The sequence below is a fragment of the Medicago truncatula genome, chromosome 8, assembly GCF_003473485.1.
Source record: "Medicago truncatula cultivar Jemalong A17 chromosome 8, MtrunA17r5.0-ANR, whole genome shotgun sequence".
Taxonomy (NCBI): Eukaryota; Viridiplantae; Streptophyta; class Magnoliopsida; order Fabales; family Fabaceae; genus Medicago; species Medicago truncatula.
This window is the reverse complement of record NC_053049.1, coordinates 23,473,163-23,496,325: the sequence shown is the minus strand read 5'-3', so window position 1 is coordinate 23,496,325 and position 23,163 is coordinate 23,473,163. Positions and strand designations below refer to the sequence as shown.

The 23,163-nt window shown below is 32.1% G+C and overlaps 1 protein-coding gene across 2 annotated transcripts; it reads right to left on the bottom strand.

The window, feature by feature from the left end:
• Positions 1-3,078: 3,078 nt before the first annotated feature.
• Positions 3,079-16,225, bottom strand: LOC11410850 (probable LRR receptor-like serine/threonine-protein kinase At1g53430). Of its 2 annotated transcripts, XM_003628391.4 has the most exons (24): positions 15,952-16,225; positions 11,405-11,582; positions 10,458-10,529; positions 9,380-9,448; positions 9,095-9,166; positions 8,925-8,996; positions 8,776-8,847; positions 8,614-8,685; positions 8,460-8,531; positions 7,838-7,909; positions 7,679-7,750; positions 7,466-7,537; positions 7,274-7,339; positions 7,110-7,169; positions 6,981-7,025; positions 6,852-6,898; positions 6,330-6,700; positions 5,976-6,171; positions 5,761-5,898; positions 5,321-5,433; positions 4,688-4,898; positions 4,361-4,598; positions 4,053-4,203; positions 3,079-3,777 (listed from the first exon to the last, which is right to left on the bottom strand). In XM_003628391.4, the coding sequence occupies exons 1-24, from the start codon at positions 16,058-16,060 to the stop codon at positions 3,403-3,405; spliced, it is 3,015 nt and encodes a 1,004-aa protein (XP_003628439.2). In that variant the 5' UTR covers positions 16,061-16,225; the 3' UTR covers positions 3,079-3,402. The 2 variants fall into 2 exon arrangements, with proteins under 2 accessions (XP_003628439.2, XP_013445368.1); XM_013589914.3 differs by lacking the exon at positions 11,405-11,582 and having other exon boundaries at positions 15,952-16,047.
• Between the last annotated feature and the right edge of the window lie 6,938 nt (positions 16,226-23,163).

Below are 23,163 nucleotides of genomic sequence, written 5' to 3'. Positions count from 1 at the left end.
CGTCTTCTTTTACAATCTCCATCGACCGATCTTCCCTTTGCAACCCACCTAGTAATGGTAACAGTATTACCGTAACACTACTCTCTTCATTCTCCATTTCTTTTCTTCTTCAATCTCTCATTTGTATTCCTTTTGGCAGAACATTCTTGCCAACCCACTTCCAATTCTGAACTCATCAAGCACCTCAAAGGTGTAAATCTAATTGAGCTCAGTCCAGGAACGCTTATGACAGAACTTCTTCCGGTTGTGAGAGAGAAGGTTGAAGGTGAAAAAAATTGGGTGTTAGTTTTGAATTGAGTTTATGGTTGAAGATAAATTGGATTTATAGTTGAAGGCGATTGATTTGATAAATGAGTGTTAATTTTGATTGTGAGTTAGATGAAGATGGTGGTGTTAATTCTAGATTTAAGAGTTTTATTATGTGATTTCAAAAATGATAATTTTTAAAAGAAAAAATTAGGCTTTTTTATGAAGATGATGAAGATTGATGAATGTTGTATGAAGATGAAGATGAAGATGTGGGAAGAAGATGAAGAAAAGTAGAATAAATTAGGTGTTGGTGATACACTGTTAAATCTGATGGATCTCTTTTATCCAACGGTCTCTTTTTTTAAGGAGTTAAAATTAAGGAAATAGGACCAAATTGACAGACTTAGACACATATAAAAGACCAAATTGAAACGTTTAAAAGTTATAGGACCAATTTAAAAAAAAGAATTAAATTAAAGGACCGGGAGTTCAATTAAGCCTTAAAATAAAATGAAAGGAGTATTTAAAATATAAGATAAAAAAATATACAATTTGATTTGTTTCGATTGATTTTTTAAACAAATCAAATTGAATCAACGTGGTTTGAAATGATTTAAAAAATTTGACAATAATTTTAATTATTGTAGCCGTAACAATTAAACAAATTTATAGCAATTAATAATTAATTTCAAATATGATTAAGGTAGATAAACAAAAGGTGCAACAATAAAAAATCGATTCAATATACACAATGAAGGAAAAAAAAGGTTGAGTGAAAATAGAGCAATGATATTTGTACATTTATTTACTTTGGCGACAACCATGTTTTCTCTCTCTTATTGGTTAGAAGCAAAAGAGAGATAAAAAGGAAGAGAAAGAATAAAAATATCAAGTAAGTATGAGAGAGAAAATTGTCAAAAAATTATCACAAAATTATTGTATAAATATCATGAAAATATACCCAAAATCATTGGTATTTACAATTACCTCTTCGTTGATATTATTTTTAAAGTTTATTCTTTATTTTGGAGGTTTTGGTGAAATATTTTATAGATAAGGTTGGTGTTTATTTTATATGATTTGCACAATATTTTTTTTTTATTAATTTAAAGAATAAGAAGAAGAAAAAAGGTCCAAAGAAAATATAATTAAAAGGGCTATTTTGGGTTGAGTAAGTGTTTCGGCGTAGTGAGTGCTTCTCTAAGTTTGAGGTTTGGTTTGGTTTTTTCATGTGGCAAAAAGAAACCACAAGCGTGTGTCAAAGAGTGCCCCAAGTAAATCCAAACCAAACATGGTTGTTTGCGAATTTTGATTTGGGTTGGTTCGGTTTTAAACACCCCTAGTCATTAGTATTGTTAAGATGAAAATGAATGACAATGATTGCATAAATAATTTCAAACCGTGTGTATATACTAAGCTTTAGATTTGATTTGTCTCGACCATTTTATCTCAATCAGATGCAAATAAGTATACTTACAATTCTCTTCATGATACCTTGGAATTATTGACAAGAGTTGCACAATCACATCAGAAAATCGATCAACGATAGTTTACAAAATAAAGTTTTCTTAACTACACTTATGCACTAGATAAAAAAAGAAACGATTTAGATTTCGACAGAATTTTTACTCACAAGAATGTGATTTTCTATCTGTATATAACTTATGTCACTTGGAGACGAGTAACAACCCTTGAAGGGTTTCTTCAATGGAAACTGAAGGAATGGATAGTCTCACACTATTATGTCCTTCTGCAAGTTATAAACTAGTGAATTTTGAAGAAGTTGTGCAAGATAAAAGACGGGAAGGTCTAGCAGACGAAGAAGTTCAAACTATTAAGAAGGATAATGTGTGAGACCACGTCTTAATTCCAAAAGATCGTAAGGAAAAATAAATGTACAAGACAAAGAATAATGTCAAAGGAAAAATTGAAGGACACAATGCAAGACTAGTTGTAAAAGACTACAATAAAAAGGTCTATTGTGAAACTTGGGTCAAAGATTAAGACCTTTATGTACTCCGCCATGTGAAACTTAGGTGACCCAAGTCAGAGCATTGAATAACCCTTTTTTGAAGAGTATCAAGTTTTCATAACTCTATAAAATAGAGAAATTTGGTCATTAAGTTCCCATACTTCTTTACAACTTATGGCTATGCATGTTGTTTTGCGCGTTGTGGTCCTAACTCACATGAGAGATTAGTCTTTACCGTTGTACGCGGCGAATACTTATTTTACAAACAAAGGTGGGTTTTGAAAAATGTGCAGGTAAGCACAAGTTTAATTTTTACTAGATAAATTATGTCCGAAACCTTTACGATACTGTAATATTATAGCATATATTTTTGCTTTATTAAGAGAAATTCAAAAGGAAACCCCAAAGGTTAGCTGAGTGGTGAAGGCTTGAGACTTGGGAGTGTGCTCTTGTTTAGGTCCCATGTTCTAAATGCCAACAATTCTTCTGTTGGTCTAGTCCATACAGAACTTTGTTTTGACTTCAATTAGGCCCTACGATAGTGGACGGTGCGTGTGGTCTCCCGTCCTTGGTCCAAATATCGATTTTCATAAAAAAAAGAAATTGAAAAGTCTTGATAACCTTGTGATTAAAGAGTTGAAAATGAAGTTCATAGGGGAAGTAGACTTGAGAACTTGATACAAAGGAAACATCTTTATTATTCTTATTGAATGATTTGATGAAAAGATGAGCAATGAGTACAAGGTTTGCTCTATATAGAGTTTGTAAGGAACTAACTAACAACCTACTAACAAACTCTAAATAACTAACTCAGTATTAACTTCTATATTAATATAAAGGTTTGTTGACAAACTATATAAATCATTGAGAAAGCTGTTCATACTAAACTTGTATTTCGTTATCAATCTTTCGATCATATTCAATACTTAAATGCAAGCCAGCTGGAGATTCAAAACTGAAAAATCAATATAATCTTGATAAGAAAACACACGAGAAATGCCTTTTAATCACACAATTTAGCAGCAAATACATGTAAATGTGCTATGCATTTGTAAGCCTGATGGAACCAAACTTCTATTCTTGCTTATCTTCTTGATATGCTGTCAATCTGCAGTTTATACACTATATCTACCACCTTAAAAAAACTTGTAATTTAGCATGCTCTAAACACGATGTGAAACTCAAGGACTTTTACTGCTTGATGAAAAATCATCTTCACATTGAAGAGATGTGGAGGAGTGAACTGATACTTGTCTTTTGCTTCCATGTGAGAATGTAGAAGAATCAAGAGGTTGGCTGTTTTGTGACTGCAATCCGGAGGCTTTGAATCTTACGTGTTGTCCGCTCTCACCGCGGTTGATTACTGGTGCTTGAATTGGAGTTTTTCCTTCAAGCATGCTTACTACCAATGACATGGATGGTCTAGGACCGGGAGATGTGTTGGTGCATAACAATGCTAAGTTCAGCATTCTCATGGCTTCCTTTTTCGAGTACCTTGAACCAAGACTTGGATCCACCAACTCCAGGAGGTTTCCTTGATCTTTGAGATCATAGGCCTTCAACGACACGTGCACAAATTAAGAGAGTAGAAAATTAACCAAAGTACCAAACCATAAATATAGCAAAAACAAGAAAGAGGATAAGTTTGGCATTATAAGACCAGGGTAGCAATCTTCTCAGAAGAAATGAAGAGCTCCATAGTACGTATAAAGACACATATTTCTAGACTTTGTGACAAAATATTATAGTAATGAAGGTCTCAATTCAATTTGAAAATAGACGGAATCTATACTCTCTGTCCATACAAATCAAAAAGGAAGTTCATACATACCCAATCAAGAAGATATACAAACTCCTCCATTGGTTGGAAATTTGTGTTGCTTTTTCCGGCAACAATCTCTAAAGCTACAACTCCAAAGCTATATACATCTGCTTTATCAGTCAAGTACCCCCGCATGGCATATTCTGGAGCCATGTAGCCACTATTAAGAAGCAGTGAAACATGAGTGGTTACGAAAGATGCTGTATAACTTAGAGCGATAATGAACAAAGTCTTGGTTGTTAATGCTAATAACAAAATATCAACTAATTTTGAACAAAGACTTTGGGTCAAGCTAAATAGTTGTGGCAAGTACTAACATTGTTCCAGCTATTCGTGTACTGATATGGGTATTCCCGTCTTCATTAAGCTTAGCTAAACCAAAGTCAGAGATCTTGGCATTAAGATCCTTGTCAAGTAATACGTTAGTTGGCTTAATATCCCTGTGTACTATTTTCAATGTTGATTCCTCATGAAGATAAGCTAACCCCTTTGCTATACCAAGACAGATCTTCATTCTTGTAGGCCAGTCCAAGTGCAGCTTCTGTTGTCGATGACCTATTTGAAATACGGGGGAACGAAAAAGATATTTCAGTTACACACACAACAACAAATCAACAAGGTAATATTGTTAACGAGGTATTCACCAAAAAGTGCACGGCCAAGACAATTGTTCTCCATGTATTCATATATCAGCAGCAACTGCTTTCCTTCAATGCAACAGCCATAGAGCTTAACAAGATTTGGATGCTGCAAAGCAGATATCATTCCGATTTCGTTAACAAATTCGCGATTCCCTTGGTTTGATTTTGAGGAGAGCTGCTTAATAGCAATGACATCGCCATTTGATAACACACCCTGCATTAATTAAACCATGGCTTGAATATCATGCTTTTTATATACAAGTTAGTAAAACTTTAAATCATAGTTAAAACCCTTCGGTCACATTTATAAGCACCGGAGGGAGTGGACTACATGAAGTGCTTTTTTTATCACAGTTAGACTAATCAAATGAACTATAGTAAGACATTACTTGCTAAACAAGTTAGCTATGGTTTTTGTCACCAAAGGTTCGACCATTAACAAAATTTTGTACGGAGAGCTGCTTAACAGCAATGACATCACCATTTGACAACACATCCATGCATTAATTTGCATGGATGTGGGAAAAAAGGGCGGATACTAGAGGTATAAAGTGCTGGCATGTGTCATTAGCAGAGACTTCTCTTAAAATAGATAGAAGTTTTGCGGGATAAATGGCACGGTCTATCCGTAGTTACCTTGTATACTGGCCCAAATCCCCCTTCACCAATCTTATTTGCAGGATCAAAGTCATTAGTGGCTGCTTTAATTTGTCTTAAGCTGAAATAACCTGTTTTCAGATCAAGAAGCTCTACAACATGGAAGATTTACAAGTAAGTCGCCAATCATATTTTTTAAAATTGGTAAGTAAGAGAATAAGAAGAGGCAATTTAAAAAGGAAAATATAACGAATCCTACAACTTTATAGGAGAAAAAAGTTGTGTTGCCATAATATTGATTCCAAATCAGCATATTCTTTTAAATTTGTCCTCATTCTGTATCCATACAGTAATTTTATGCCTCCAAAGAATATGGATGCATAGTAAACATGTTTGTACCATATATATATATATATATATATATATATATATATATATATTGTAAATTAAACTCATGTTCTATTGAACTAGAATCTTACCTTGGTCTCTTGTATCTTTTTCACCAAGGATACCCATCTTCCAAAGGGTAACCAATATAAGCATGAGAAGCACACATGCTGCAGCCACAATTCCAACGATAACTCCAGCAGACAGCCCTTCTGAGTGATTTTTAAAGTCTACAACAAAGTTGTGATGCTTATAGAATATGACATAGCATGGTAGTTGAATTAAAAATGATAAAAAAAAACCTTACTAGGTGTTATTGTGATAGCAGATATAAGAGGTCCATAAACACCTCTGTCAGGAATGGCAGTGGTTCCTTTCCCTGCCCAGTATAAGTGAATTTCCAAGGTCGTGTCATTCACTTCGACATCAAATTCCTTAGTAATGCCCTTTCCAACTCCACCGGCTTCTTCCATGATGTTAAAATCTTTCAAATATTTAAAACCCTGTGAAGATGTAGCATTTTAAGTTCATAACTTCAATTTAGGGCACCTACTTTCTTCAAATACCAGATACATTACATTTTTACTTATACTTCAGACTATGATGAAAATATAAGAATCAATCAAAATAATGTAAAGAGATATTTTGTTTAAGTACGCACTTGAATTGAAACATCAAATATGCGCTTTCCAAGACTTTGAAAAGTCTGGTCAGCAGAAAACATTATCTCAGCAAAATGGAGTTTCACTTTATAATTTCCCTTCTGCATACATAGGCCATAGTATTTAAGTGACAGAGGAGCAAGCCGCGCGGTTTCATAGTATTCTGGGCCAGTAATATTCAAAGGTAATGTATTTAATGCAGTATAATCTGCATGGACATTTCCCATATACACTCCTGTACTGCTATAAGCCCAATGTCCTTCATTTCTAAGAACAAAATTTGAAATTCCATCTCTCTGCAGATCGCCGAAATAGTTATTTCCATCGTAATCCCCTTGAGGTCCTCCACAATTTATGAACAATGAATTATCTGAAAAGACAGGAAAAATCTAATCAAAATTCAGTACAAAAAAAAAAAAAAAAAACTCATCATACGTTTTCATTTGATTAACTTTAACTTGTTCAGTTTTATGGATTATGGATCATGTACAACCGATTTACTAAATATGCTCAACACTTACACTGGGGTTTTCTTGTACAAGGAAGGTTCCTCTTCAAACAAAACGTTCTACAAGATGAATGTAGTTAGTTTCAATGGATCATCTAATTCAACGTTGACAAGCCACGTGGAAAATAAGCATAGAACTTACGAAGGTGAAGTGACCGCTGAAGACGAATGGCTCGAAGCCATGTTCCTTTTTAGAAACAGAAGTTATTAGCAAAAACTAGCTTTGACACAAATGAAATGTGTATATATCGCTAAACAAAGAGAACCTTACAGATTCAACTGCTGGCAGCTAGTTGCAGAAGACTTTGTAAAATTGTTGTCAGATAAATCTCTGAAAGAGACCATATAGTTAGACAAAATTAAGTTTCTTCATAACTCAATTGTGCAATGCTAAATATGCAATTGGAGAAAGCATGGTAAGTGAAATATGCTAACATGTTAATTTTGAAGTTCAGTATCCAGTCTTGAATCGGTCCATTCAAAGAATTATTAGTCAGAAACCTGCATCCATACAAAAAAAGTTAAATCAATAAAGAAAAAGCAGCATATTTTCCAGATATCAAATTACTAGAAGAATTAAAATACATTGAAGATAGCCTTTGGTCAGTAAGTCGAATGTTCACTTACATGTAATCTAGCCTTTTCAATCCTTGAATTGAATTTGGGATTGAACCATTCAACATATTGAAGCTTAGATCTCTGCATGAAAGTAGATTTACTATAATGTTAATTAATAGTCTTATGAATCATTACACATACCATGTACTTCAATTTTTGGAATGTTAAATGTTTGGCAAAAAGAAGAGAAATAATTTTGATCTGAATATCAATTTGACTCACAAAGTAATTAAGTCTGTCATTTCACCAATGTAATCAGGAATAGGACCTGTGATTAAGCAATTTCTCAACTCCCTGAATCACAGAAATATAACATTACAATAAAGAAACGAAATGAATCATTTAGTTCTTCACAAAATATCTGAAAATGACTCAACTCACAGTAGTTGCAAGTTTTTCAAACCCTTCAGATTAGGAAATGTCATGGTTGGTCCATTCAAATCACTTATTCTCCTGATACAGAGAAAATTTTCATCCGTGAGAAGGAAATGTTCCACCTTTGAAGATTTTATTCCACAACAATTGTACAATATATGCATATTAAATACAAAAATTTAGGAATCTTCAGAAGAGTTTACTTTCGATACATTGTCTGTATAAGAAGTTTTTGCTGTGCACAAAACGCGACGTGTGACTTTAAATTTGTTATGATTAAAATCAAATATTTTAACGATTAACCCCCACCATGGGTTGACCTGGTGGTGTAGGCTTTTGACCTTAGAACATGCTCCTCTCATGGTATCAGGTTCGATTCCTCCAAGTGCCAACAATTCCTGTGTTGGTTCAGTCCATAGATTTTACTCTGACTTCAATTGGGTCCACCTCTAGTGGACGGTAGTTGGATTGGTCCCCATGACTAGTCACTCCTTGACCCGCATACCGAGCTTCCATTTTTTTTTTGTTTTAACGATTTGACGATTACGATTGATTGACAGTGTGAAAAGTCTTTACATTAACGGTATTCATGAATTAAATCATATTTTGAAATGGTGCAAGTACTCACAACTCAGTCAAAAGTTCCAACTCCGATATGGTGGGAGGAATTGGACCATCCATAGATGTACCCTGCATATTCCTATAAAAATCATAAAATTTCTGTCAGAAACTAGAAAAGATGTCAAGAAAAAGGTCACTGATAGATTTAAGTGTATACTAACAATCTCTCAAGTTTGGTCCAGTTCCCGATAAAACTAGGTATCTGTCCAGATAAATTGCTTCCATCTATCCTACTGCAGAAAATGCAAACACTGATTTCAGAATTCAATAGAGACATACATATAAATGTATAAAAAGCATTTGTATCAGTTGAAATCACTCACAAATCAGTGAGATTGTTTAGTTTGCTAAATGAATCTGGTATTATCCCAGTAAAGTTATTCGAAGAAAGGAGCCTGCAAATTCATTTAAAATATTAAAATTGGTCATTTATAACAAAATGATAATGAGTAGAAGAAAGAAACAGTCTTACAGTCTCTTCAACTTGATCAAATTTCCGAGACTACGAGGAAGCGGTCCGCCTAGTTGATTACTTTCTAAGACCCTATGAACATGCAAAACAAAATTGTCAGTTAAGTATTAAACCTTCTATATATAACATTTTTTAACATAACATCGAAATTAATCTTCTCCAACACTTACAGTTCCTCCAAGCTAGAAATATCACCAATTTCTGTGGGAATTGGACCACTTAATCGGTTTCCCAAAAGCGACCTGAATCACGATAAAAGTAGTACATATTGATAATTTGAAATACCAAAAAAACAAAGTCAGTAATGGAAGCCACTTAGGCAAAGAAAGTTACCAAGTTAAGAAATTTTTATTATAAAACAATTCAACTGGTTTACCATTAACAAAAAAAAAATTGCATGACTCATGCATAAAGAATTACACAATACACAGAGCAAAAAGGTAATGATGACTTACAAAACAACTAGCGAATTGCTAGGAAAACTCGTTGGAATTGTGCCATTGAGATAGTTGCGAGTGAGATCACTGCACACAGAATATAAGCTTCAATCACTCTTTTGCAGATTTTATTTCAGTTTTATGAAGTTAATCACACTTGATTTGGCAATAGAAACTAAAGAGAACCATTTATATCGGTTTAATTGCATTTTGGACCCCTAACTAATTTAAATACAAAACAGCCCCCTATATTTTGATTCTTTGGCAGTTTTGAACCACCAGTCCAATGTTGACTCGGTCAACGCTGACGTGGCACCCTAAGTGAGGTGCCACGTGTCAAATTTTTTAGGCTTAATTACACCACATGTCCTTTAAGTTTGACGTTTGTAACAGATAGGTCCTTTAAGTTTGTTTTGTAACAGATAAGTCCTTTAACTTTGTAACACTGTGCAACTAAGTCCTTCCGTTAACAAAATATTTATTTTCTTAAAACAAAACACTTAACACATTACATTAATGTTACACTCAACAATGTTTCATCGTCTAACATGATTGCACGCTTAAATTAAACTAAAAAAAACAACATGTTACAAGGATTATTCACTTTACTTGATTAAATATCAAGCTTATTGTTGCAATAACATAAGTTAAAGCCAACAACATGCAAGTTACATTAGCAATCTTCAAAAATAATCATAACATTTTCCAATTAATAACATGTTTTTGCCTTTTGCATGCCACATCACAGACTTCACAGCCACGTCAGCGTTTTTTTGACGGTGAGTTAACGGAAGGACTTAGTTGTATACTGTTACAAAGTTAAAGGACCTATCTGTTACAAAACAAACTTAAAGGACCTATCTGTTACAAACGTCAAACATAAAGGACCCGTGGTGTAATTAAGCCAATTTTTTATCTTTATTTTACCTTGGGAGGCCAAAACTGCCAAAGAATCAAAACATAAGGGACTGTTTTGTATTTAAATTAGTTAGGGGTCCATAACCGCAACTATTAAAAAGATAAGGGTCCAAAAGTGCAATTAAGCCATTTATATTCACCGAGTAAGACGGAGGAAACAGAATATACAACCACTTACAGTACTTTCAACTGAGTAAGATTTCCAAATTCACTAGGCATAACTCCAGCTATATTTTGACCTTTTAGCATGCTGTCATAGCCAAACTTGTATTAATGTCCCATAAAAACTAAACAATAAAATTACAAATATAAGCTTTAGATGAATTCAGTTAACTAGAGACAATGTGAAATGTTAAGAAACTTTGAGCTATAAGTATAAGTAATGGTTTTAATTAATTTTTTTCTGTCAGTATCGTATCCCTCTGGTTTCCGACAAAAAGGGTCTTGGTAATCTAGAGTTCTTCAAGTCCCGAGAGACAAGTAAAGTCCGAGTAAACATTGCTTTCATCAAGGATCAAACTAACGTACTCGTAGATCTCGAACGATCCTAGCTTAACTTAAACTCATTACCCGAACACAACTCATTGGTTGTTTCTAAAGAAAGTTTACAATACCCTTTTGATTTTAACAAATATATTTGGTGAAAGTTGTGTTCTGGGCCGGCCACAAAACCACTCACACGGCCACACGTGGCCTGAAGTACACCGCCTTAAGGCTACACACTCAAAGGAGCACGCCAGCTTGCGTGCACCGTGCCACAAAGTAGCACATCTCCTTGCCGGGATCACATTACACGTGTCCCATAACCGCCCTAATCATACCCCGCATCTCACGGAGATGGTTATGCTCAAGGCGCGCCTATATAAGGATGAACTTGCTTCACCCTAAGGTACACATCACTTTTCACAACACTTCTCACATACTATCTCTTTCAGGCGTCGGAGTACTAACGTGCCTGCAGACACCCTTCGTTCCACCGCGAAGATTCATCGCCGCCGTACCGGAAGCCGTTACTGATTCATCGGAGCATTCTCTGCCACCGTTGCGACTCAACTGTTCTCACCGGACGGATCAAGTTGCATAATTGAAACAGTTCAAAATATAGAAAGAAAGAACGTAACGTACATGCTAGTAATATGGCAAATGGTGTTATTTTGGAAAGTGCAATCGCATGTGACTTTCCTCACAATGTCATCATCTGCAATATAATCATTATTAAAACCTCCATCATCAATGCAGGAACGTTCTGTGACTTTCCAATTCACGTTCTTTAGTTTATCCGATATTGCTTGTAGAGATTTCACTGCAACATACACAAATATCAATTGCTCTAGTTACGCTTACACCACTACATGCATTTCATCTGTGAATTCTTCAAAGTTTTGCTACATAATTAAGTAAAACAATAAATCGATTGAAGAATGTGCCCAAGGGCCGCTAGCCCAAGACACTCTATTTTTAAGGGCACCAAAATTTTAATTTTTAAATATATATATATATGGGATATGATCAAATGACACCATGGTGTCAAAATTAGTTTTACAGCGAATCTCATCCATTCATTTCATTTAATCCAAAAGTTTAAAACTATCACCAAATTAATTAACATACACCAAATACTATCTATCACCTAATTTTTATTTCCCCAAATTTATTTGTTCCTCTTTTTTATTTTCCCAAATTTATAAATTTTCCCAGATTTCTATAATCATACTCAAACTTTTTTTCTAAACTTTTTTATAAAATGAATGGTTGAACTCATATACCTATGGTTGTTTGAGTCATCATCACCATCAATGATATTTCTTTGTCTTTATCTCATATACTCATATTTTTTTAATAATTAATTAAATTATATTAAAAAAAAAACCAACAAGCTCGACAAATGATTCTTGAATTGTTCATGCTAATTAGATTATTTTGTCACTCATAGGTTTAATGTTTTTTTAGAGGACTCGTTGCGTCTCATGTTTAACTGAATTAAGATTTATCATGATTTATAAAAATTATAAAGTTTTGAGTTTGTGCTTATGACCAAAAGAAAAAAATTAGGGGAAAATAAAAAGGGTTTGAATTTACCAAAAACAAGAAGATATTGTTTGATTATGAATTAATGATGATAAATATGTTTCTTAATTAGGTGATAGAGAGTATTTGATGTATGTTAATTAATTTGGTGATAGTTTTAAGCCTTTGGATTAAATGAAATAAATGGATAAAAGTTGGTGTCAAACTAATTTTGACACCATGGTGTCATTTGATCCTATCCCTATATATATATATATCTTGCTAACAAGTGCCCCAAAGACATTGTTTAACGAGGATATTGGTATCCCCAACCCGAGACAGAGAGAAAAAAAAGTAGAATAACACCCCATTCCAATTTCCAAAAACACAAGGCAAACAATTAAGCCGGCTCAAGCACCAACTTTTTGGTGGTGGCCAAAGTTTAAACCAGATCCTAGTATATATTATACATTCTTACTCAAAATACCATCTAAAAAGAGACACATTCTAAAGTCTCTACATTTTTAAAAATAAATAACAATGTCTATTACTATAGTCTTTATGTATAAATATACAATAATGTCACATATTCTATATCATACGTTTGCTGTAGTAATGGACACTATTTATGTTATGGACCAAATGTTTCAATAAAATTTAGCCGATTAAAAAAATATATATGACACAATATAATCATAAAATATAACTGATCGTACAAGTATAACTTTTTTACTCTAGCAACAACTATTTTTGTAACAGTCGATACATGGTTATTGAATTCTAATTTTAACTTTACACTTCATTTCTATTCTCTCTAATCTAATCTATTCTGTCCATTTCTTTATGTTGCTATCCTTTTATTTACTTTCGGTTGGTCAAAGTCATTGGTGGTGGGCAAAGATAAAAGAAGACGGAGATAAAAAAAACGTGATGAATGTACCAAAAAAAAGGTGATGAAAATAGATAGAGTAAAAAGGTGTGGTCCATAATATTTTTCGTTGAAATTTAATTTTAATATTATTGTAAATATAAAAAAATAAATTAGGGCTTTTCTATTATGGAATTTTTTTAATACTATGAAAAATAAAAATAGTAAGTTTATCTTAGATTTTTTTTGTAACTTTATCTTAAAACTTGTACACTTTTATATTAAATATACAATTTTATAATAAATAATAGTTGTTTTCGATAAAAATTATCATTTTTTCCTTAATTTTTTTTAATCATTTTTAGATAGCTTAACCAATACAATAATGCACAGGCTAACAAACCTTTTCATTAAAAAAAAAAACTTTTCATAAATATCATTTCACACTTGATACTTAGCACTCGTTTAGTTATCTCCTTATGAAATTAATATTGAAATTGTCATATGATTAGAAATGTTTGTTGATTAATTCTTTTTTAAGAAAAAGTTATGTATTGATGATTTATCTTGAGATTAATCCGGTTTTATCATGATATTGTCTTGTTTTTATTGGATGCAAACTTCAACTAAATTTAAGATCGGATCGATATTTAAATCTAGAGTAGTGATATATGTACAATTATTTGATGACAACTTTCATTTTCTCTCTTTTCATTGATTCAAAATAATAGAGAGAGAAAAAAGAAGAGAGAATAAAAATATAATGTAAATATTAAAAAGAAATTATCAAAAAATTATAATAAAATGGTTGTACAAATATCATTTATCGTAAGATTGATAGTTTTTTCTACCGTGTGGAGAAGACCTCAAAGTAGCTTCCACCAGGTTAGTTGAAGTGTCCATTTCCAAGTTGTTTTTGTCAATAATAATAAATACAAATGAATCTACTTTTTCAATTTGCCACCTAAGCGTATCATCTTAGTTTTCAAGAGAGATGATAATAATGGTCAAACCCCATAAAAAAAATTGATAATGGTCACGGCAGATTTGACATTGCCATGCACTCTCCAACCTCTGGAAATTTGACTTGTAAGCGTTAATTAATAAAGAAAATTCTCCCAATTAGCCATCATTTATGAAACATTTTTTTCAACTTTCAATAATTATACACTAGTTTATCTTGATTATAACTAAATGGTCCCATTTGGCATTTTCTACAAAATTATCATAATATCACATCACATGCCCATGCCTCGATTTGACTAATTATATCTAGGGTTAAATATGTAATTTTTAGTTTCTATAAAATTTTCAATCACTACTTTTGGTTTCTATTTTAAATTTAATTTTTATATTTTTTAATGAAATTGTACAAAAATGTATAAAATATTCTAAAAGAATTTTCTAAAAACAATTAGAATTTTTTAACAAAACACAAATTAAATATGAATTTTTAACCGTAAAAAATATAAAAATTCATATTAAATTCATGTTTTGTTAAAAGATTCTAATTTTTTTAGAGTAATACTTATAATATTTTGAATTTTTATGGAAAATTATATTAAGAAATATGAATTCTACATATGAGTTTACTTTAAAAGAGAAATCAAAAGTGAAGATTGAAAATTTTATAGGGACTAAAGGTTGAAGAAAATTTTTAGAGGGACTAAAATGAAAAGTTGCCATATTTATAGGGACCAAAAACATGTTTAACCCTTATATCTATATATAAATAAATAATAAACACATTGGTTCCCAGAACTTGCATATAAAACGCAATATCCCTATCAATTGAACTCCGAACACTCCACTTCTCCACAATTAAATGGTATAAACTCTAATAATTTGACTACTTGATAAAATAAAATAAAAAAAAAAAACACATTGGTCTGGCCCAAAGTGGAATGAGTAAATAAATAAGTGTAGAAGTTATGCTAGGAGACCATCTCACATGGGATGACGACAACAAACAATAATAAGCTTATCATAACTCATTTTACTGGATTACCAACTTGATTTTTTTTATCACAAGCATACTCCAAAGTTGACAATTGAATCAATAATGAGAAGTCCCAAAGTAAAATGATTTCAGAAAATAAAAAATCTTGGAAAAGATAAAAATTTGTCGTTTTTCTTATATTTTGGTACAAAGAAAATGTGTTTTTTTTTTGCTTACATTATAGAACGGAGGGAGTATTTCTCTTGTATGACACTGCAGCAGCCGAAATATCATATAACATTGTCTAATCAGAATGTAATACGTGACTTTTTTATTTTCTTTTCTCTATCTTTCACAATGTTTTTTTTTGCTTTTCTATTTTATTTTAAAATGAGATTGTCATGTGTATCATACAAGTGTGGATAAAAGTTTTCCTTTCTTAATTCTTTTTAAAAACAAAGTTCTGTTGAGTATCATAAATGGAAACTTAAAGCCAAAACTCAAATGTACAGAAAGAAAATAGTAAAAAAAACAAGTTAGCCAAAAAGTATTGAAAATCTCGTAAAAAATAAATAAAAAATATTGAAACTTCATAAACTAAATTTCTATGGTTTCTTAATTTCTAAACTTCATAACTACTACTGTAAATCCAAAGAAAGCAATTATATAAGATTATCAATATTATTTCAATGTTAGATTTCTTAATTTCTATGGTTTATAGGGTAGAAGTGGGAATTACGAACGGTTAGAAGGGTGGTTAAATTAAAGGCTCAAAGGCGGTTTCCTTTTGAAAGTGTTAACAAAGCATTGATCATCATCATAACAAAAAAAGAAAAAAAAACGTGAAATTAAGTGTACCTTCATCTTGTGGTATGAGTTGAGCTTTGGATCCAAACTCTTGAAGAAAGAAATTCAAAGCCAGAAATGAACACAAGATAATATAATTCACCAATTTCGAACCTGACATCGTATACCATATATTTGCCTTTCAGACACAACAACACAGTACCGAAACAAAGAAAACAAGATTTGATGTGTGCTAAAGTAGGATACTAGGATTAATTGTGTTATTGGTTGGATACTAGGATTATTTGTGTTAATTTATTAAAGGAAAAAAGAGTGAAGCTTTTTATTTATTTATAATATAATAAAAAGGGGAGTTTGAGTTATAAAAAAAAAAACTTTAATGAAGAAAGGAAAATAATTGTACGAGATATGGAAACAGGTGGATTCTAGGGTAATATGAAATATAAACCTTTAAGTTGATCTCTGTATTTCAAAGAGCTACTGTATGCATCCGCGCATGTAGTATATACTCGTTGATAATAATTTTTAGGCCTTTATACATTTTTAATCTCCGCAAATAAGGGTCATTTAAAAAATGATATATGTATTCCTTAATCCTTGCATTTGGTCCTTGCCAAAATTTGCACAGTTAATTATTGCCACGTCACTGTAATCACAAATGTGAAATTATAAAAATACCCCTGTAATTAATGACGTGGCTGTGATTAAGTGTGGAGGGAGAGGGACGAAATTTTAAGTGATTAAATTTTGGCAGGGCAAAATGCCAGAATTAAGGAATACATGGACCAATTTTTAAATGACCCCTATTTCCTGGGACTAAACACATAAAAGCCTAGTTTTTATCATATCAAAATTTTAATAATTACACTTAAAATATTTGTGTGAAAACAATTTTTGAGTCATTTTTGACTTATAATCACTTTTATGCATTTTTTTAAGTGTATAAAAACAGTTTAAAGTCTGATTAGAAACAAAGTTCTTATCAGAGTCTCAAACAGAGTTATACAACGAAATCAGATTAAACACACAGAGTCAACACAAGCAATTATTTTCGGATTTTTAATCCCCTTTGCACTACCAAGGAATTTTTCACTATAATCTCACAATATTACAATTTGCTCAAACACACAAGTAAGAGACTTACATTGTTCAAACGCACAAGTAAGAGACTTCTACAATCAGAGTTTAACAAATAAATAAGATTATGTTTACACTTATACAATCAGAGGTGTAAGAAAGCTAAAGTGCAAGTGACTTCATAATACTTAAGAAATTCTATGATTGAAAGCTTGTAAGAATTTCTCTAAGTGTTTGTGCGCTATATAACTTGATAGGGTAAGGGCACTTGTAAAATGATAGAAGTCTTGTTAATTTTCTTCAACCGGTCAGATCATTATATAGGAGAGAATGAGAGAGAGTCGTTGTTGAAGAAGTAACCGTTAAATGATTGTTATGTTTAATTTATTTCTATTATTAGGAAGTATGACTTAGTTTTTCTCTTGGGACATAGTCTGCACATTATAAGGCTTGTAATGTGGTTGCATCTATTTTCACGCTTTCTATTTTTGAATCATGTGTAAGGCTATATAAAGCCAAACTCTTGTTCTCAATAAAATAAGACATTCTCTCATAGAACCAGTATGAAGTTATTGGTATTAACAATTGGTATCAGAGCTCCATTATTGGGACCTGATCCACCATGAGTGAGTGTGAGGGAAACAATTGGGGTGAGAGAAATAAGTGTGTAACAAGGAGTTTGGAAGAATGGCGGAAAATGATAGTAGTAATTTTGTACATTCTATTATTCCCAAGTTTGATGGTCATTATGATCATTGGGCAATGTTTATGGAAAATTTTCTTCGTTCGAAAGAATATTGGGATCTCATTGAAAATGAGATTTTGGTTGTGGAAGCAGGAGTAGAGCAAACTGAGGCGCAACGTAAATTGATTAAAGAGCAGAAGTTGATGAACTTGAAGACCAAAAATTACCTTTTTCAAGCAATTTCTCATGATGTGCTTGAAACAATCCTCAACAAGGACACATACAAAAATATATGGGATTCAATGAAGACATTTTTTTAGGGTTCAAACCGAGTCATAAGGGCACAACTACAAGCTTTACGGAGGGATTTTGAGATTCTTCATATGAAAGAAGGAGAAACAATTAATACTTATTTCTCCCGCACTCTAACCATTGCTAACAAAATGAAAGCTCATAGTGAAATTATGAGTCAAACAATCATCACTGAGAAGATTTTGAGATCAATGGTCTCAAAAATTGATTATGTGGTATGCTCAATTGAAGAATCCAACAACTTGGACACTATGACTATTGATGAGTTGCAAAGTAGTCTTGTTCATGAACAAAGGATAAAAAGCAATGGAGAAGAAGAGAATGGAGGCGACAACCCTACAACAAAGTTGTTATGGAGTATTTTCGGTGTCATTGATTAGGACAATATCAATATGAGTGTCCTGATTGGGAGCAAAAGGCTAACTATGCTGAATTTGAAGTGAAAGAAGAAGAAAAGGTATTACTGTTGTCCTATGTTGAAAACAAACATGGGGAGAAAGAAGAAGTGTGGTTTCTTGACTCCGATTGCTACAATAATATGAGTGGAAACAAGGAGTGGTTCTCAAATTTAGATGAAGGCTTCAGACATACCGTAAAACTTGGAAAAGACAATAGAATGGATGTTATGGGAAAAGGTTGTGTTCGTATGCAAGTGAATGGTGCTACTCAGGTAATTTCTAATGTTTATTGTAACACCTCGTTTTCCCAACTTGAATTTTTTTGCATAAAAATCAGAGTAATCAACTTAACATGATGTCACACTACTTTAAAAGATAAATAGAGTAGAATTACCATTTATTTAAAACATCTCATGTCATCAATTCAAATCTTATTGTAGCGGAAAACATTAATTAAACAACATAATGGCACAACGACCTCAACATAAACAACTTATTAAACTCCATTCTAGGTGCTTCATCAACATAAAATCATAGAAATACGTAACACATGGAAAACAAGCAAGTGAAGTGGAAGAAATAGTCACAAGAAATGAGGGTTTGAATTGTGACCCTTTTTAAATTTAATCCTGAAACTTAACAACTTTATATACTCAAGAAAATTCTTGGTAAATGTTAGATAAAAGAAAATTATGAAATATTTGGATATTTAAACAGTTGTTTTATCAAGGACCAAAATGTTCTGGATAACAATTATATAATTAATAAGGAGACTGAAATAATAAAACAATATTAATGATTACCAATGACTAGAGAACTCTAGAAGAATATGAATATTAAGAAGTTATATTTGGACCAGAATGTTCTGGATAACAGTTATAAGATTAATTATTTAAACTGAATGATAAAATAATATTATGGTTAATTAAGGACCAGAGAACTCTGGATTAATTTGTTTGTGATTAATTAGGAACATAACATTCTGGAGATAAATAAATATTAATGCTTGTGATTGTAACACCCCGTTTTTCCAACATAAAAATTTCATAAAAATAATCAGAGTATTCACATAAAACGGAATGTCACATTCTTTTCTTAAAATTATAAACTGAATAAATAACTATTTATCATTTAAAATTTAATAACAAAATCTTTAATACTTCGCAGCGGAATTTATTCAATAACTAAACAGTCTTTGGCACGAAGGCCTCTTCATAAATGTCTCATAAAAATCTAATCTAAAAACATAATCATAAATCTTCAAAAACAATACGTAAGGAATAGAAAAGCAATAACAAAAGATCCCATCCCGTTACGTATCAGAGCACCTAAGACACACGAGAGAGAAAGCTCACACGACATCAACTATTCTTGGTTACCTGCAAGTTACTCATACGAAGAGCAACATTTCCAAGCAGAAGGGGTGAGATTTCACAAAACAATAATATCAAGCATATAATTCATTAATTATATTTAACAACATAAATAACTTCATCTATTAGTAATAATAATTCTTCATGTAATAATTCTTAATAGTTCAACCAACTTCTAATCATCATTTCATAATAACATAACAACACAACTTAATCATCAGTTAATAATAATAATCATATACAACATGACATAATCATCACTTAATGATAATAATCATATAAACAAACAACATATTCATCTTAATCATAATCATGTAAACAAACAACATATTCATCATCTTATATTGATATAACAACAACATAAACAACAATGATTAATAAATATTAATACTTCACTTAGTTCTTTATTGACAACTCATTGACAAATGACAACTCAACGACAACGACAACGCAATTTCTACAACTTATCAACTCGACAACTTGACAATCTTGACAACTCGACAACTTGACAACTTGACTATGCAACTTAATCTTCTAATCATGCATGTGGTACCAATCTTTGAGCGTAAATAGGCTCCCAGGGCATCAAGCCCTCAACTTAATTGAGCAAAGGCTCCAGGGCATCAAGCCCCCAACAATGAAATGCTAATGCATGGACTCGACCTCTTAATATCTTAAATCGACAACCTCTTATATAATCCAATAATTTGGAACTTCATCATCTTAATCAACTTAGACCGACTCATGCAGCTTAGTTAAATAACAACAGCAACACAACAGTATACAAAAACAACATGACATAATAATATCAAATGCAAGTCAACAACGTCTCAATTATTTACATATAATTCAAGTAATGCATATACAATTATATCACAATATAACAACATCAAATAATAATCAACATCTTAAAACATCATATATACATATAACACTTCATCAATCATGGAAAATATCGTATTCACAACATATACATTCATATACTCATTCATCAATCATATTCAATTATTCACTATGACCTACATGCAGTAATTTGACTATAACTCAAGTTCTATAAATCCTTTTGAAGTGAAACCAACGGCATTAGAAATCTAACATTTATACCTACAACTTTCGTGTTTACACCTAAGACCAATTCTGTACCAATCAATACCAGTTTTTATTTCAAATTCGGACAAAGTTGTGCTGAAATTCATAAAAATTCACTGTGACCTACGTGCAGTAATTTGACCATAACTCATAAACCAAAAATCATTTTCAAGTCAAACCGACGCCACTGGAAAGCTAACACAATTATCTACAACTTTCATGTTTAGACCAAAGGCTAATTCAAAACATAAACGTGTGAAAAAGACGAAAGAACATGAAACAGGACATGCTGTCAGAGAGCAACTCAGGAAAAACACACTTTTCACCCCAAAATCCCAATTTTAACTTCCCTATGCCCAAATTTGATCCCAAAGTTTGTCTAAACATTTATATACATCAAAAGAGACTCAAAACCATATAAAACTTGACCCAAAATATTATTTTAGAAAATCATCAAATAATCACTTTTAACCCTAATTCCCAAATTTTCAAAAACTAAAACCTACAACATGTTAAATCCAATTTTCAGAATCAATGACTTAAGATTATTGAATGTTAGTCCCACCCTTACCTTATAATTCAAAATCGCCGCTTTCTAAGTCTTTCTCCCTTCTCTTGGCTTTTTCTCCCTTTTCTCCAAAATTGATCGTACGTTATGTTTTTTTCTAAACTAGGTTTCTCCTATTTATAACCCTTTATTCTATTTTATTTTATTTCTCTTTCTCCCCAAAACTCTCGCAAATCTCATAACAACCCTTAAACTCAATATTATTTTATTTTCAAATCTTATTCTATTAACTAATATAATAAGCTACCTAATAAATCATATAATCATATAATATATTCTAAACTCTTCTTAATAAATTCTAGACTCAATTAAACAATTAAATAAAACAAATAATTCAAAGAGGGCGTTACAGTGATAGTGTGTGAATATCGTGTAAAAATAAAAGATAGAGAGAGAGGGAGAGAAAGAAGAATAACACATGAGAGTTATCCTGGTTCACCAAACCCGGCTACATCCAGTCCCCACACTTCGTGTGAGATTATCCACGATAGTATACAGTTGGTAGAAACTTCTAACCAACACTATAAGGTCTTGATCACACCAGATCAGTCCGTAACCCCTGTATTATCAACCTCAGCAGGCTTCTACAATTCTTTGCTTTCGCACAAGAAAGGTTGGAACTCTTCCTATCTCAAACTATTAAGCCCAATAGACTTGAGATCTAGTTATCTCTTTGTAAGGTGAATGTTTGGATCGAATGTCTCAAACAAAAATAAGAAATATGTTGTTTAGATCTAGCGTCTCAAACAAAAGATGTGTAGGATGTTGTTTGGAACTTTATATGTGATGAGTCATTTACTATCCATTTCTAGATATTATTTAGTTTAATTTTAATTAGATTTTAGTTTATTTTATATTAGTATTATTTTCTTTTTAAGATAGTTTACTACAAATTGCATTTTATTATATTTCAGGAATGAATATTGGATGGATTGAGTCTTGGAGCAAAAGAAAGGGACTTGGAGCTGATTCGGTACGAAAATACAAAGATTGGAAGACAAAATATGTCTCCCCTAAAGTCAGAAGCTTGGCACGGCCCGTGCTAGAATTGGCACGGCCGTGCCACCCTCCAGAGTTGCTTTTGCTTAGATTTTAAGCTACTCTATTTTAGCCCGCAGTTTCTTGTGGAACATTCTAGTAATGTAATTGCTTAGATTTTAAGTCGAATGTATGCTATAAATAGAGTAGCTAGCCATCACAAATATTTATCTTTTCTTGGAATGCAATATGTGACAATTGTCTTTCTAGTAAAAGTTCATTTTACTTTCTTGTTATTTACTTTTATGCTTTCTCTCTTCTTCTCCTTGTCTACAATGAACGTTAGTGAGTAGACTTCTCTTGTCTTGGGATTGTTGGATAAGTCTAATGACATAATCCTAATCAAACCAAGCTTTAAACCTTAATCTTATGTAACCCTAATTCCTTATCTAAATTCACCGCTTTAACATGGATCAACCATTATCAAACTGTGGAAACGAAAGTGGAGGGTTTGATAATTGTTTATCCATCATCTCAAATATCAATTCATAAAACGAAAGTGGAGCTTTGATATTCGAACAAGTGAATTTAGACAAAGATTGTAAAGGCAGCGAAATAGTCTTTACAATCTTTGAGACATATAGTTTCGAACTTCAAGGATTCTAAATTGTGATCAAGTCAGCGAAATAGGCTTGGTTGCAACTTAGGACCAAAATCTAATAGTAATCAAGTCAGCGAAATAGGCTTGGTTGCTAGAGGAACAAAAGAGAAACTGTCTTGAGA